This window comes from Diaphorina citri, unplaced genomic scaffold (assembly GCF_000475195.1).
Source record: "Diaphorina citri unplaced genomic scaffold, Diaci psyllid genome assembly version 1.1 scaffold3871, whole genome shotgun sequence".
Classification (NCBI taxonomy): Eukaryota; Metazoa; Arthropoda; class Insecta; order Hemiptera; family Psyllidae; genus Diaphorina; species Diaphorina citri.
Genome location: NW_007381271.1, coordinates 1 through 15,692, shown reverse-complemented (window position 1 = coordinate 15,692; position 15,692 = coordinate 1). Strand labels below are relative to the sequence as shown.

Genomic DNA, 15,692 nt, shown 5'->3' with positions numbered 1-15,692 from the left:
CAAGATCTATGTGTTCGGAGGCCGAGTACTCACGCCATCATCTGGGTAAGAAAATGTTTTTTTTTTCTTCTTCTTCTCCAAAATTATTCACAAATAAAAAATGAAAAAAAAAAAAAAATGTACTTTTGCCATGGCTGGGGAGACACCATTACGGCCGTGGCACAAGAAAATATAGTTGTGCCATTTTAATTTACATTTGTACATTTGGCCACATGAGAAATTGCCCCGGAACCACAAATATGCTCTGGCCAGCATAGTTAGCTTGGAGGGTAGCGCGTCTGTGATGGACCCCCTGATATGTCCCAACGTAGAATATGTGGTGAGTGATGGACCCTGATATTTCCCAACGTAGAATATGTGGTGAGTGATGGACCCTGATATGTCCCAACGTAGAATATGTGGTGAGTGATGGTCCCTGATATGTCCCAACGTAGAATATGTGGTGAGTGATGGACCCTGATATGTCCCAACGTAGAATATGTGGTGAGTGATGGACCCTGATATGTCCCAACGTAGAATTCTATAAATTGCCTGGGGAAAGTGTGAAATGGGAATAATTTCACGAATTGCCTGGTCAAGGCATTCTATAGAAGACCTAGTTATTCTATAGAATGCCCAGTTATATAGAATTTGTTATCGACAATCTATAGAATAACTAGTTATTCTATAGAATGCCTAGCGTTCTTAGGCAAAATGTATAATGAAACCGATAGTAAAATATGATCTTATATGTAGAATATGTGGTGAGTAGAGATAGGTCGGGGGGACTTTAAACAGGGAGCAGGGAGTAGACCAGCTTAGTCTGGCGGGGGACTTTAAATGGGACCTAGATCAGTTAGTCTGGCTGGGGGACTTTAAACAGGTTACCAGCCTGAATTCCACTTGCTAAAGAAATAGCAAGGGTTGAGTGCAAAAGGCATCCACTCGTAAAGTTTTTGTAAAACCACCAAATGTCAGCCTAAGCCTAAAGCAATCACCCTAGTTAGGGCTGATTGAGAGGCTGACGAAAAAGGCCGATCCCGTCTGTACACGGGAAAAGTCGAAGGAAAAGAAGAAGAAAACTGAAGTAGTTGAAGTTCATTCTATTCTATTCCCTGCACTAAATTGTTGTTACCGAGGAAGTCTTCGATAATGACCTAGTGCAAGAGAGAAACAATAAATAATAATTTATTGATGAACTGCCCAAAGTTTGGTTTGCCAAATGACACAGCATACAACTCAAACAGAATTGTTAGACAATTACCCATTTTTGAGTATTTTCTTGTTGTATACAGGGTGGCCCAACGCCGCGTTCCTGTCACAAACTCTGTCTAGATCCGGAGAGACGGCAGATATTCGTCCTGGGAAGATATTTGGATCAACAGTTGAGACAACCCGAGTTCTTGAAGGTAATTATTATATATTTGGATCAACAGTTGAGACAACCCGAGTTATTGAAGGTAACTATTATATTTGGATCAACAGTTGAAACTACCCGAGTTCTTAAAGGTAACTATTATAGTTGGATCAACAGTTGAGACAACCCGAGTTATTGAAGGTAACTATTATATTTGGATCAGCAGTTGAGACGAGTTCTTAAAGGTAATTATGATATTTGGATCAACAGTTGAGACGAGTTCTTAAAGGTAATTATGATATTTGGATCAACAGTTGAGACAACCCGAGTTCTTAAAGGTAATTACTATATTTGGATCATCAGATTTCGGAGCTTTGACATCAGATTTCGGAGTTTTGACAATCAGATCAGATTTGACAATTTGGATCAACAGTTGAGACAACCCGAGTTCTTGAAGGTAATAAAACTGTTGTATTTTATTTATTAATAAAAAGTCGATTGCTACCTAAAAATTAGTTGTGAAAAATCTAAATCTGATAATCTTCTGGATCTGATCTGATTGTCAAAACTCCGAAATCTGATGTCAAAACTCCGAAATCTGATGTCAAAACTGCGAAATTTGATGTCAAAACTCTGAAGCCTGATGTCAAAACTCCGAAATTTGATGTCAAACCTCCGAAAAAGTAACTTTGAAAGGTCTAAAATTGCTTACGACAGGAGCGTACATATGCCGTGACGTCAGAGTTCAAGATTTTACCGCTATGTAAATGGTCGATTCCTATGTAAAAAGTTGGGAAAAATCCAAATCTGAGGTCAAAACTCCGAAAAAATAACTGCGAATAAATGGTCGATTCCTATGTAAAAAGTTGGGAAAAATCCAAATCTGAGGTCAAAACTCCGAAAAAGTAACTGTAAACAATCGAAAATTCAATTTTTATTTTCCGTTCTAGGGAAGATGTGTGACGTCAGACTTAACGCAGTTGCTATTTTCGTCCGCTAGGTAGCGCCAGTATGCAAGCGTGCTAGCGGAGGAGCAGAAAGAACTGCGCAGAAACGTATGCGCACAAACGCATTAATGCGTTGCCTGCGAGGGAGCTTTGACGGGACATTTGATGTGACGTCATCGCCTACGGGAGCGTATGCCGTGACGTCAAAGTTCACGATTTACCGACATTTTTTTAATCAATTTATCTCGGGATCTAGAAGTCGTAGAAGAAAAAGAAAAATTCCGTTGGTCCTCATTTTTCTTGCTCTATGACTTTGAAACATCACCCGGTAGAAGAAAAAGAAAAATTCCGTTGGTCCTCATTTTTCCTGCTCTATGACTTTGAAACATCACCCGAGTAAGCGCAACTGATCTATTATGAAAGTTGAGATTTCACCCCTTACGTATTTAATAATACCAAACCCCGAAGAGAACATTTTTAATTCTTATACATGGAACTTGTAAAGCTCAGCAGGCGAGCGCTCGACAATGCTTTGCTTTTCTTTATACTCTGACCTAGCATGGAAGCTGAGGCAAAATGTTTCATTAATTAAAAAAAAGGAAAAATAAAAAACACGTGGGGGAATAAATAATAAGAATAATTGGGATGAAGAGGAAATCAGGACAGGAAGCGCCTTGACCACTACACCACCGAGGTAGGTAGCGCCTTGACCACTACACCACCGAGGTAGGTAGCGCCTTGACCACTACACCACCGAGGTAGGTAGCGCCTTGACCACTACACCACCGAGGTAGGTAGCGCCTTGACCACTACACCACCGAGGTAGGTAGCGCCTTGACCACTACACCACCGAGGTAGGTAGCGCCTTGACCACTACACCACCGAGGTAGGTAGCGCCTTGACCACTACACCACCGAGGTAGGTAGCGCCTTGACCACTACACCACCGAGGTAGGTAGCGCCTTGACCACTACACCACCGAGGTAGGTAGCGCCTTGACCACTACACCACCGAGGTAGGTATTCCATACCTCGGCTGGGATTGAACCCACGCCCTCCTGTTTACCAGGCGAGCGCCTTGACCACTACACCACCGAGGTAGGTATTCCATACCTCGGCTGGGATTGAACCCACGCCCTCCTGTTTACCAGGCGAGCACCTTGACCACTACACCACCGAGGCAGCTCAAAAGCATTTTTCCCCTTCTTAGGCAATCGGAAGAAAGACTGATCACCTCTTCAAGCAGCGGCGGCAGCGCCGCCAACTCGCACATCAACAACAACATCGTTCCCCTCTCCATTCCCGTCTCTCTACCTTCATCCGTTGGCGGAGCAGAGCGCTTTTCCCCGCCCCAAAATCCCAGTGGTTCACTAGGCAACGCAGCGATGCCTTCATCCCCGTCTGGACTAGGTAAGGGGGGGACATATTGGGGACAACTGTCTAGAAGACACGTTAATGAAATATTGCTACAAACTTTCTTTGAACGGGGAAATAATTGCTTCAAGAGTGTTCTAAACGTAGTTTCAAGGCTAAGAATGTTAAAAATAGCGAACAAAATGGTAACTATCTAGAAGACACGTCAATGAAATATTGCTTCAAACTTTCTTTGAAAGAGGAAATAATTGCTCCAAGAGTGTTCTAAACGTAGTTTTAAGGTTGGGAATGTTAAAAAAAGTGAACAAAATTATTATAAAGTAAGGAATTATGCAACTAAAAGAGAAGAGAAATCACCCCATAGAATAGAGAAAACTCTCTGCTTCCACCATTATTGTTTTATTTTTCATTATTTTTTCTCATTCTAAATTTCTAATACTGAAGTTGTCTTACACCCATATTTTTTATGAACAAACATTATCGCTCTTAAGTCTGACTGAAGACAATTTTGGCCAATCAAATGTTTGATTTGATGCTTCAGTGCGACCTGAGAGCAAGTATTTCGTTCATAAATATGGGTTTAAATCTTCTTCTTCTTCTTCTGCTTTAATGTGTTTCTTCTTATGTCTTTCTTATTTTAATTCTATTCTATTCTATTTATATTCTATTCTATTTCCGTAGCTCACTCGCCGCCTAGTGCCCCTCTACATTCAGTCACAGTTGGAGTCTGTTTTATTTTTCATTATTTTTTCTCATTCTAAATTTCTAATACTGAAGTTGTCTTACACCCATTATTTTTATTATTTTTTTTAAATTTATTATGGTGCGACACCCATTATTTATGAACAAACATTATCGCTCTTAAGTCTGACTGAAGACAATTTTGGCCTATCAAATGTTTGATTTGATGCTTCAGTCCGACCTGAGAGCAAGTATTTCGTTCATAAATATGGGTTTAAATCTTCTTCTGCTTTAATGTGTTTCTTCTTATGTGTTTCTTATTTTATTTCTATTCTATTCTATTTCCGTAGCTCACTCGCCGCCTAGCGCCCCTCTACATTCAGATATTTGAAATTGATGCTTCGGTGCGACCTGAGAGCCAGTATTTTGTTCATAAATTCGGGTGTAAACCTTCTTCTTCTGTTTTAATGTGTTTCTTCTTATGTCTTTCTTATTTTAATTCTATTCTATTCTATTCTATTTCCGTAGCTCACTCGCCGCCTAGTGCCCCTCTACATTCAGTCACAGTTGGAGTTACCTATGAACAAATCTTCTCCGGTCTCTACGCCTATCATATACCCACCAGCAGCTGGGAGCAGATCATCCCCGACAGTAATTGTACGCATGCGCGGCACCCTATCAAATCCAGAGCCGGACATTCCATGCTGTTCCACCCGGTAAGTAAAAGGGAATATACAGGGTGTTTTTTTTACATTTACATACCTTTAAATAAATAAATTAAACTTAAAATAAATAAATTAAAATAAAATTACCTTTATTTCATATAACATAAATTCATAACAAATTTGAAACACAGTTTTAGAGAAATAAGGAGACTGAATAACTTTGCATATTGAGGTTGTGTTGACTAAGGGGGAATCAGCCTAAAAAAAAGTTGTATAAAAAGAGAGAAAAGGGAAAAAAGAAGAAGGAAAGGAGAAATAATAAAAAGTAAAAAAAGGGCTCACGGAAGGGCTGAGTATCTTTTGAACGGCTTAAAATTACGCAAGCGGGCGAAAAAAGGACATAAATGGAAAGAGGAGGAGGCTAGTTAATAAACCTATTAAAATACACGAGACCTTGTTTGGACTGTTGGGGTAAAGCGGTAAAGGGACTTTTTAGTCTCATTCGAGCACGGTGAACAAGGTATATTCTATTCTACCCCGAATTTCAGCTTCTCATCTTAAGCCATTCAAAAGATATTCAGCCGTTCTTGGATTTAAGGAATTAAATCTGTTTAGGCAAAATTTAAAGAAGAGGAGAAGAAGAAGAAGAAGAAGGCAAAATTTAAGTTAAATTTTTTCGATTTTTCAAAGATATGTTTTCACAGTATTGACTTCAGATGTGGAATTTTCAGCAGCTTTTTTTTAATAAGAGTCGACTTTTTTTTTTTTCAAAGATTTTTTTTTTTTTTTTTTTTTTCACAGATTTCCCCTCAGATTTTGGATTTTTCAACAACTTTTTTCACAAAAATCGACCTTTCATACTTTCAAAGGATTTTTTTTTCACAGATTTCCCTTCAGATTTTGGATTTTTCAACACAACTTTTTTCACAAAAATCGACCTTTCATACTTATTTTCTATATATTTTTTTTTTCCTTTTTCAAATGCATATCCTCAATTGCCATTACCTATATCTTCATTTATACTTTCCTTTTTGGCAGGAACTTCGCAAGTTGTACATATTTGCGGGTCAGCGCAACAAGGAATACCTCAACGATTTCATCTCCTACAATGTGGACACGCATGAAATCGAAAGTATTCAGGAGAATATTAAGAGTAAACAGGATGGGTGTAATGGTTCGCAAGGACTACCAGCATCTGGGTTTACTAGGCGAGCCACCATTGATCCTGTACTGAATGAGATCTATGTGCTATCCGTAAGTATTTAAATATTTTATTTATTTATTTGATTACACGCTAAGCATCACGGCCATGTGTGAAGTATTTAAATATGAATGAATATTTATTTGTCTTTAATACAGGGCAGTATGTTGACAATTTTTATCTTATATACTAACTTAATACTACCTTAAATTACATAATTTCAATTTCAACTTGGCTATGTTTTTCCTTCTCAAATAAATAACAGTACCTAGCACGAGAACAAAAGGAAAAAGAACGCCAAGTTGAAATTGAGAGAAGGCCGAAGGAATTGAGATCCAGCATTTTCAGCAGACACAAAAAACTGAGAAGCAGACCTGACCTTAATTTTCTGATCTCACCACTTTTATAGGCCGACATTTTTGGATATGGATAGGAACTTGACCGAGAAGCAGACCTGACCTTAATTTTCTGATCTCACCACTTTTATAGGCCGACATTTTTGGATATGGATAGGAACTTGACCTTTTTTTTTACACATTTGTTTTTGTGGGTAATAAAAAAAAAGAAGTTTTATGTCTAAATTTTCAATTTCCAGCACCTATCATTTTTCCCTTTCGAAAATTTCCGAACGAAACCGGTACCATAACGTATCGAATTATAACGAAATCGGTACCATAACGTATCGAATTATAACGAAATCGGTACCATAACGTATCGAATTATAACGAAATCGGTACCATAACGTATCGAATTATAACGAAATCGGTACCATAACGTATCGAATTATAACGAAATCGGTACCATAACGTATCGAATTATAACGAAATCGGTACCATAACGTATCGAATTACTTTTTTTACACATTTGTTTTTGTGGGTAGTAAAAAAAAAAAAAAGAAAAAAAGTTTTATGTCTAAATTTTCAATTTCCAGCACCTATCATTTTCCCTTTCGAAAATTTCCGAACGAAATCGGTACCATAACGTATCGAATTATAACGAAACCGGTACCATAACGTATCGAATTATAATGAAACCGGTACCATAACGTATCGAATTATAACGAAACCGGTACCATAACGTATCGAATTATAACGAAATCGGTACCATAACGTATCGAATTATAACGAAATCGGTACCATAACGTATCGAATTATAACGAAATCGGTACCATAACGTATCGAATTATAACGAAATCGGTACCATAACGTATCGAATTATAACAAAATCGGCACCATAACGTATCGAATTATAACGAAATCGGCTAGGATAAGTGTACCATTTATTCGCCCACCTAAAAAACGTACCATTTATTGGCCCACCTGTACCATACGCCACATAAGTCTAAACTGGGCGAACTTTTTCAAGATCCAATTTCATCAAAAGAAAGGGATTAAAGACTGCTATCGAACCAGTGCGGTACCATAACGTATCGAATTATAACGAAACCGGTACCATAACGTATCGAATTATAACGAAACCGGTACCATAACGTATCGAATTATTACTCTTCAACCTGTTTTACGTATCGAATTATAACGAAATCGGTACCATAACGTATCGAATTATAACGAAATCGGTACCATAACGTATCGAATTATTACTCTTCAACCTGTTTTCTTCAAATTTTCAGGGACTGAGTAAGGAGAAAGAAAAGCGAGAAGAGACGGTGCAGAATAGTTTCTGGGTATACCAAATGGGGAAGAACCAATGGAGTTGTGTCTATAAGAATGAGAATTCGGGTGAACACTATTGGAGCAAGATGGCCCACGTAGAACCATGTCCGCGGTTTGCACATCAACTGGTGTATGATAGCGTCAATAAGGTAAGTCCTACCATTTGATAGAATAGAATATTTTAGTGATGACTATTGGAGCAAGATGGCCCACGTAGAACCATGTCCGCGGTTTGCACATCAACTGGTGTATGATAGCGTCAATAAGGTAAGTCCTACAGTTTGATAGAATAGAATATTTTAGTGATGACTGTTTCGAAACGCGGTTTCGAAACCGAGAATACGGATCCGGTTTCATGAAACCGCTGCGCTGAGTTAAAGTTTCGAAACTTGAATTATGATACCCTATGAAATCTCAGACTCACAACTCTAGTACTCTAGTAAAGACAGAAGACAGAAGCGCAAGCGCACTACAAACTATGTCGATACTTACTGAAACTGAAACCTCGAGAATACGGATCCGGTTTCATGAAACCGCTGAGTTAAAGTTTCGAAACTTGAATTATGACACCCTATGAAATCTCAGACTCACAACCCTAGTACTCTAGTAAAGACAGAAGCCAGAAGCGCAAGCGCACTACAAACTCTGTCGATACCTACTGAAACTGAAACCTCCCTGCTTAGTCTGCTTCGTTACGTAACGGACCCGAAAGTTTCAGGTTTCAGTTTCGAAACTCAGATCCGAAACCTTAGAGCGTTTCGAAACTTGGGATCCGGAGCCCTGAAAAGTTTAATTTTTCCCATCACTAGAATATTTTCCAAATGGGATACTTTGTCAAGTGGCATTATAACTAGAGCATTATCGTCCAAGTCAAGTGAAGACATATTCAGTTCCACCTCTAGAATAGAATATTTACCTTTTTTTAGTCCGACTGGAGTATTTTAAACTGGGATTAGACCAGCCTGATATTTCCCTTGCTAAAAGAATTAGCAAAGGTTGAGTGCGAAGGGCATCTTGTAGAATTTTTGTAGCCAAAACCAAATGTTAGACTAAAGCAATCTCCCTAGTTAGGGCTGATTGAGAGGCTCAAGAAAATCGCCAACCCCGTCTAAACACGGGAAAAGGCGAGGAAGAATTCAACTATATTATTTTAACTCCAAAATACCCCCCCATCTCTCTAAGGATATCTTATCTTATCATAGGAAAAGATCATTGAAAGGGCTCAAACTAACGAAACCAATGATGAAGAAAACGATGTTGAAGACATGTTTTTTGTTTGTTTCTTAGTTTTATTTGTTTAATTTCAAAATTATTCCCTATTTTGTTCTTTTTTATCTAAATTTTGCCCTCTTTTCATTGATTTATACAGAGCCTCGATTATTTAAACTACCCTCGGTTCCAATTAGTTGAAATAATCGTAAGTCTACTGTAACATTAAACCTCTATCAATTTCTTTCTATCAATTTCTTTCTACCTCTATCAATTTCTTTAAATGGGAATGTCTTGATGAATTATTTAATATTTACAATCTTTTGCTAAGCTTAAATAAGATTTATAGAATGAAATTGAAACTAGATAAATATTATAAATGAACTCCCCATCCGTGGCACAAGCTCTGCTTATACGGATGGGTATACCATTTATAAAAAAAATGTATGTTCTGAGTTTTTTTATCGATCAAAAATAAATGGAAACTTGTTAATAATCTTACTCTTCAGGTGCATTATCTGTTCGGCGGTAACCCGGGGAAGGCCTGCTCGCCCCGGCTGCGCCTGGACGACTTTTGGCGCCTCCAACTATCCCGCCCCACGCGCGACCAGATCCTGGCGCGCACCAAGGTACTCGTGCGCACCGCAAAGTTCCAGGAGTTGTCTCTGTGTGATCGGCTCAGCGCGCTGCAATATTTGCAGACAAGCCTGTCCGAGTTGATTAACCATGATGACAAGGAACAGAGTCTGGAGGTAAAGCTATGTAATTTTAGGTTTTTCAATGGACAAGCCTGTCCGAGTTGATTAACCATGATGACAAGGAACAGAGTCTGGAGGTAAAGCTATGTAATTTTAGGTTTTTCAATGTCTTAACTGCGAGAGTATTTGCGGCTACATTTTTTATGCCTACAGCATGCAAAATGCACCTTAAATAATCAAAATATTCAATATACTGGCCGGGCAGTGCCCAAAATTTAATGAGAAAAATTCCCTTGTGTTAAATATTTTTGCCAAGTTTCATCAAAATTGGATCAATCGTTCCTACCTAATTATTCATATTCTGCTGAGATAGGATTAAAAAGTCCCTTTAAAGGAATTTTAATTGTGTTAAGCATAAATGCTTGTCACAAATGTCGTTCCCTGCTTAATGCACTACGTTAAATTTAATGGCTTGACTTGGACTCGAACCACCAACCTCCAGATCCGAAGTCCACCGCGCTAACCACTGCACCACTGAGGTTGGTAAAAGTCCCTTTAATCTCACAATCTAACCAAAGTCTTCTGTATTTTGCCATTTTAACATTCACAGTGTAATAAAATGGTCGAAAATAGTCAAAATACATGAGACCTTGGTTAGACTGCGGGGTAAAGTGACCTTTGAATTTCATCCCAAGAGTAGAAATACTCGTAAGGTTAATTCTATTTCTATGAAGACGTCTTTATTTTTATAAAAATGAACGCATACATAGAAAGGTAAAGATTTGACAAATAGGTAAATATTAGGCATTAACAATTGGGGGAAAAAAAAGGGGGGGGAGAGCGAGATTTAAACAATATCTTTCCAGAATGCAACTACTGCCAAAGCTTTATTGTTGGCTGCAAGTAGATCTTCTCTGGTACATTTCTCTGGTAAGTTAGGGCATTCAAGTAGATGGTCTGGCCGGACAGTGCCCAAAATTTAATGAGACAAATTCCTTTGTGTTAAATATTTTTGCCAAGTTTCGTCAAAATTGGATCAATCGTTCCTACCTAATTATTCATATTCTGCTGAGATAAGATTGAAAAGTCCCTTTAAAGGAATTTTTAAAGGAATTTTAATTGTGTTAAGCATAAATGCTTGTCACAAATGTCGTTCCCTGCTTAATGCACTACGCTAAATTTAATGGCTTGACTTGGACTCGAACCACCAACTTCCAGAGCCGAAGTCCACCGCGCTAACCACTACACCACTGAGATTGGTAAAAGTCCCTTTAATCTCACAATCTAACCAAAGTCTTCTGCATTTTGCCATTTTAAAATACAGTCAAAATACATGAGACCTTGGTTAGACTGCGGGGTGTCCTTTGAATCTCATCCTAAGAGTAGAAATACTCGTAAGGTTAATTCTATTTCTATTCTACTTTTTTCACTCAGTTCCAATTCTAAGGTGCATTCTGCGAGTTCTTCGCCAACTCATCCACCTGAACATTACCGGTAATACCTAGATGACTTGGTATCCATAGGAACTTTACAGGTAATTCGCCTTAGTTTGTTATTGATCACATTATTTTTCCAGTGGAGATGCCATTCACTTAGTAGCTTCTTTTTAATCGCGGATTTTAAATCTTCACTGGTCATCATACTAAGCAAAGGTGCATTCTGCGAGTTCTTCGCCAACTCATCCACCTGAACATTACCGGTAATACCTAGATGACTTGGTATCCATAGGAACTTTACAGTTATATTTAATATTTTTAGTTCATTAATTTTAACCAGAATGTTATTCACCAAATGATTAGGTGACATGATGTTCTTTAAGGCGAGCAGGTTACCTCCAGAATTTAGAATAATAAATAGCAAAGATAAATTAAAATGCATGTTGAATAAATATCTCGAGAACTGTGAGAACAAAAACTGAATATTAGAAATTATTCCTCGAAAAAAAAAAAAAATTGAAAAAGAGCAGAATTCAAATGACAGAGTTATATGCACCTTAATAATATATTAATTAAATAATTCATTTATAACTTAGGTACCTAAATACCTAATGTCATTGTAATTTTTCTATCAATGTCCTACACAAGCCTTGAGCTTATAGGACAGTGATATACTATACTACTATCAATGATGTTGACATGTCACATATTAAAAAATAAATATATACCTATGTTGGTAACTAAAAAAAAAATCTATTCCCCCTCTCCTCTCTCTGTTCTCAGTTTCGCCGTCTCGCTCAGCACCTGTTCATCGGCGGAGGGGAAGGTTCGCCGCCCCCCTCTCCTCCCTCCTCCTCTCCTCTCCCCACCACCAAGGTCTCGTTATCCGGCGAAATCAACGCGCGACGCAGTCAGCTCTATAAAGATCTGACCCTGTATTTCCCACAATCTATGACGCCACCCAAGCAGAACCTGCAGGATATTATTCGGTTTTAGAATAATATAATGATAAATAATTGACGCGGAAACAAAAGTAAAAAAAAAAAAAGAAAAATGTCGAATTACTTTTAGAATGCGATAGATCGGAGGAAATAGAAATACTTGACAAAGAGGGGGGGGAAATTAAACTGAAAGTAAATTAGATAGAAATATTATTAAATTTCAGGACATTATTCAGTTTAAATAGTGGAGATATAATTTATAATTAAAATTAACGCGCGACGGCCCAAGTCAGCTATATAAAAGATCCTGACCTGTATTCTCACACAATCCCTATGACGCCACCCAAGCAGAACCTCCAGGATACATTAATTCGGGTTTAGAATAATGATACATGATAAAATAATTGACACGAACGATACTAACAAATTAATTAAAAAAAAAAAAAAAAAAAATAAATAAAATGTCGAATTACTTTTAGAATGGCCATGTACTTTTAGAATTTTTTAAGGAAAATACTTGTCAAAGGGGTAGGGGGGGGAATTAAATAAAAATAAATAGATAAAATCCCTATTATTAAATTTCAGGATTATTCAGTTTCTAGATATGAGATTATAATGTTATAATGAACGCGCGACGCAGTAGCTATTAAAGATTTGACCCAGTATTTCCCACAATCTATGACACCACCCTATAGCAGAACCTGCAGGATATTATTCGGTTTTTAGAAATAATATAATGATAATTACTGAAAGAAACGATATAATAACTATAGTAATTAAATAAAAAAGGTAAAAATATGTCGAATTAATTAGAAGCCAAGTTACTTTTCGATTTTTAAAGAATACTTGACAGAATCTTTAGGCACATTAATGGATGAGAATAAATAGATAGAATCGAACTATTGATATCAGGATCAGTTATTCAGTTCTACGAATATGAGTTATCATTTATATTAACGCGCGGACGAGTCATTGCCATTAAAGATTTCCAGTTTCATTTCCCACAAACTATGACCGAGCGCTCAGCATGAAGTCTGCCCAACACTTATTCGGTTCTATGTATAAAAAAATAATTACAATAATAAATAAATTTTTTTCTAAAAAACAAAACGACCAAAACGACGAAAAATAGTATAGAAAGTAAAATAATCATTTATTGACAAGGAGTCATAGAGGAGTCCTAAAATAAATGACGAAAAATATAAGTACATGATTAATAAAATCAGAGAGGAAGAATAATGTATGGTAAAAAAAATCATAAATATAGCGTCTAAAAGACCATTATAAATTATATGATTTGATAAGTAAAAATGTGACGCAGCAGAATTAGTCACGCTTGCGTTTTAGGGGGGGGGGAAGACCAGTATTAATTGGACATAAAAGAAGAAAAATTATGAGCAGAAGGGGACTTAGTTATTATATTCCATTTTTTTAAATAAATTATTTCATAACACCTTCTATTGAGCTTCGAGCAAGCAACGGCTCGGTACAAAGATTCGCTGATTCTTCGAGATTATATTCAGGTTCCGTTCCAGCATACAGAGTACCACGTAATTGCAACCCTCACAGTTTATCATGTTGATCTCCTCGATCCAGTTGAACTTCAGTCTGTATTTTATATTGGTCAGCCCTTTCTCAGTTCTACTGACAAAATAGTACCTCCGTTAGGGTTTTAAGGAGGACAACAGAGTTAGTGACCAGTTATATCAGAATGACTTTACAAGCTGCGAAATATTGTCATTGTGTATAAGTTCAGGATTATTTATCGGATCCGCCTATATCTATCTTAAACTTGATTTGACAGTTAGCATAAGAGCGCTTTTAGACATTGATGAGTGGAAGCTTCGCGTCGTGACTGTTTACATGAGTATTTGTGTCCATACGTTCCAATGCCTGACCCGTACAAATCAGGCCGATCGATGTTGCTCATAACGGTTGTAAATCGAGGCTTCGATATCGAGGGGAGACAGCTCATTATTTTGTGCCTGCGTGTGCTATTAGATATTGGTCCATGGTTCTATGACCGGCCACCCAGGACGCTACCGAGACAAAGATTCCTCAAGATAGTCGAATTTTTTTTTTTTTTTTTTTTTTTTTTTTTTTTTTTTCGTCTCTGTCATAAATCAAGCTGGTTCCGACAAAGAAATCCAGAAATCATACATTTCGGGACACCCTGTATACATATTTAGATATTTGTTTTATTTTTTCTTCAACTATGATTTTGTTTTGTTTTCTGTGTGTGAGGTTTTCTGAGTAATCTCTGAGCGATTTATTTGTGATAATTATGTAAAAAATTTATATATATATTTTTTTTTTTTTAATATAATTATAATAGACGTACGTCAATTTTCTTTTGATGTGAAGATCAATACATATTTATTTATTTTGTAATTTTTAAGTTTCCATTTATTTTCCCCCCCTTGTTGCCTTGTAGGTCAAAAGTCTGCCTTTGAGGAATTGGAGGACTTTAACAGAGAGGAGACCAGCCTGAAATTTTCCTCGCTAAAGGGAAAGCAAAGGTTGAGTGCGAAGGACATCCACTCGTAAATTTTTACTTTCCTTATCCTATAGAAAAGAAAGTAATGTAGTCGGGTCAAAATTTCAGCCATTGGTCCGTGTGTGTGTCTGTGTGTCCGTGTGTCTGTCTGTCTGTAAACAAAATATCTCGAGAACGGTAAGAGCTAGAGACTTGAAATTTGGTCTGCAGCTGTCAAATGTAACAAGGATGCGACACGAAACTTTTGGTTAAGACCGGTGCAACGAGGGTCGAAGTTTTTTGACTCTGTGCTTGGCTCCCGGCAGTCCCGGCCGTTAAAGGCCGTTTCTCCCGGCCGTTAAAGGCCGTTTCTCCCGGCCTTTAAAGGCCGTTTCTCACTTGTCATCCGGGAAAAGAATCGTGTCGTGTGTAGTGTGAACACTCTCATTTAAAGTACATTGCAGCCAGCCTAGTTAGCTTAGTTGGTAGTGCGTCTGCCTTGTAAGCGCTAGGCCGCGGGTTCCATTCCCGCCCGGGGCGGATTTTATCCTGATGGGATAATGTTCGTTCTCGGAACGGCTGGCTTCCTCCTATCCTGTCTTCCTGCTCTCTTCGATTTCGGGACGATAAGACCATAGCAGTTACAGTTCCCTCTGTCAAACCTCGTAAAAAAAAGCCTACAGGGACATTCGAAAAAAATTAATAATAATAAGCTGGGCCCGTCCCTCCGTGAATTTTTCAGCCCGTAGTTTATTCGATCGTGATTAGAGAAAATCAGTACCTAATGTACTTGTACCTACCTAATTTGTTTAATATTCAGTTAATTATTATTCTTGATTCGATTTTTCGATTTTACTTTCATGTAATGATTTAAAATCAAGATTAGAGCCCGTTCTCCCTTTATTCCCAATATAAGGTTTAAGTCACCCATCCATTTATTGGCCTTCCTCGGCGTAGCTTAACACAGGAGACGCTAAATTCGGTCTTAAATTATCGACTGAAGTGTTATCTAAAACTTTCTCGCTTTGAGTTCATAGGTCGTCGCGACAAATTTCAA

At 37.7% G+C, this 15,692-nt stretch overlaps 1 protein-coding gene across 1 annotated transcript; it reads left to right on the top strand.

Annotated features, from left to right (window-relative positions):
• Nucleotides 1-3,539: 3,539 nt before the first annotated feature.
• Nucleotides 3,540-12,264, top strand: LOC103520634 (muskelin; the record flags this gene model as incomplete). The annotated part of the gene is given in 6 exon segments (XM_017448576.2): nt 3,540-3,691; nt 4,865-5,052; nt 6,040-6,255; nt 7,833-8,024; nt 9,594-9,836; nt 12,002-12,264. Coding segments are annotated over 6 exon segments (1,204 nt in total), but the record flags the coding sequence as incomplete, so codon positions are not given.
• Between the last annotated feature and the right edge of the window lie 3,428 nt (nt 12,265-15,692).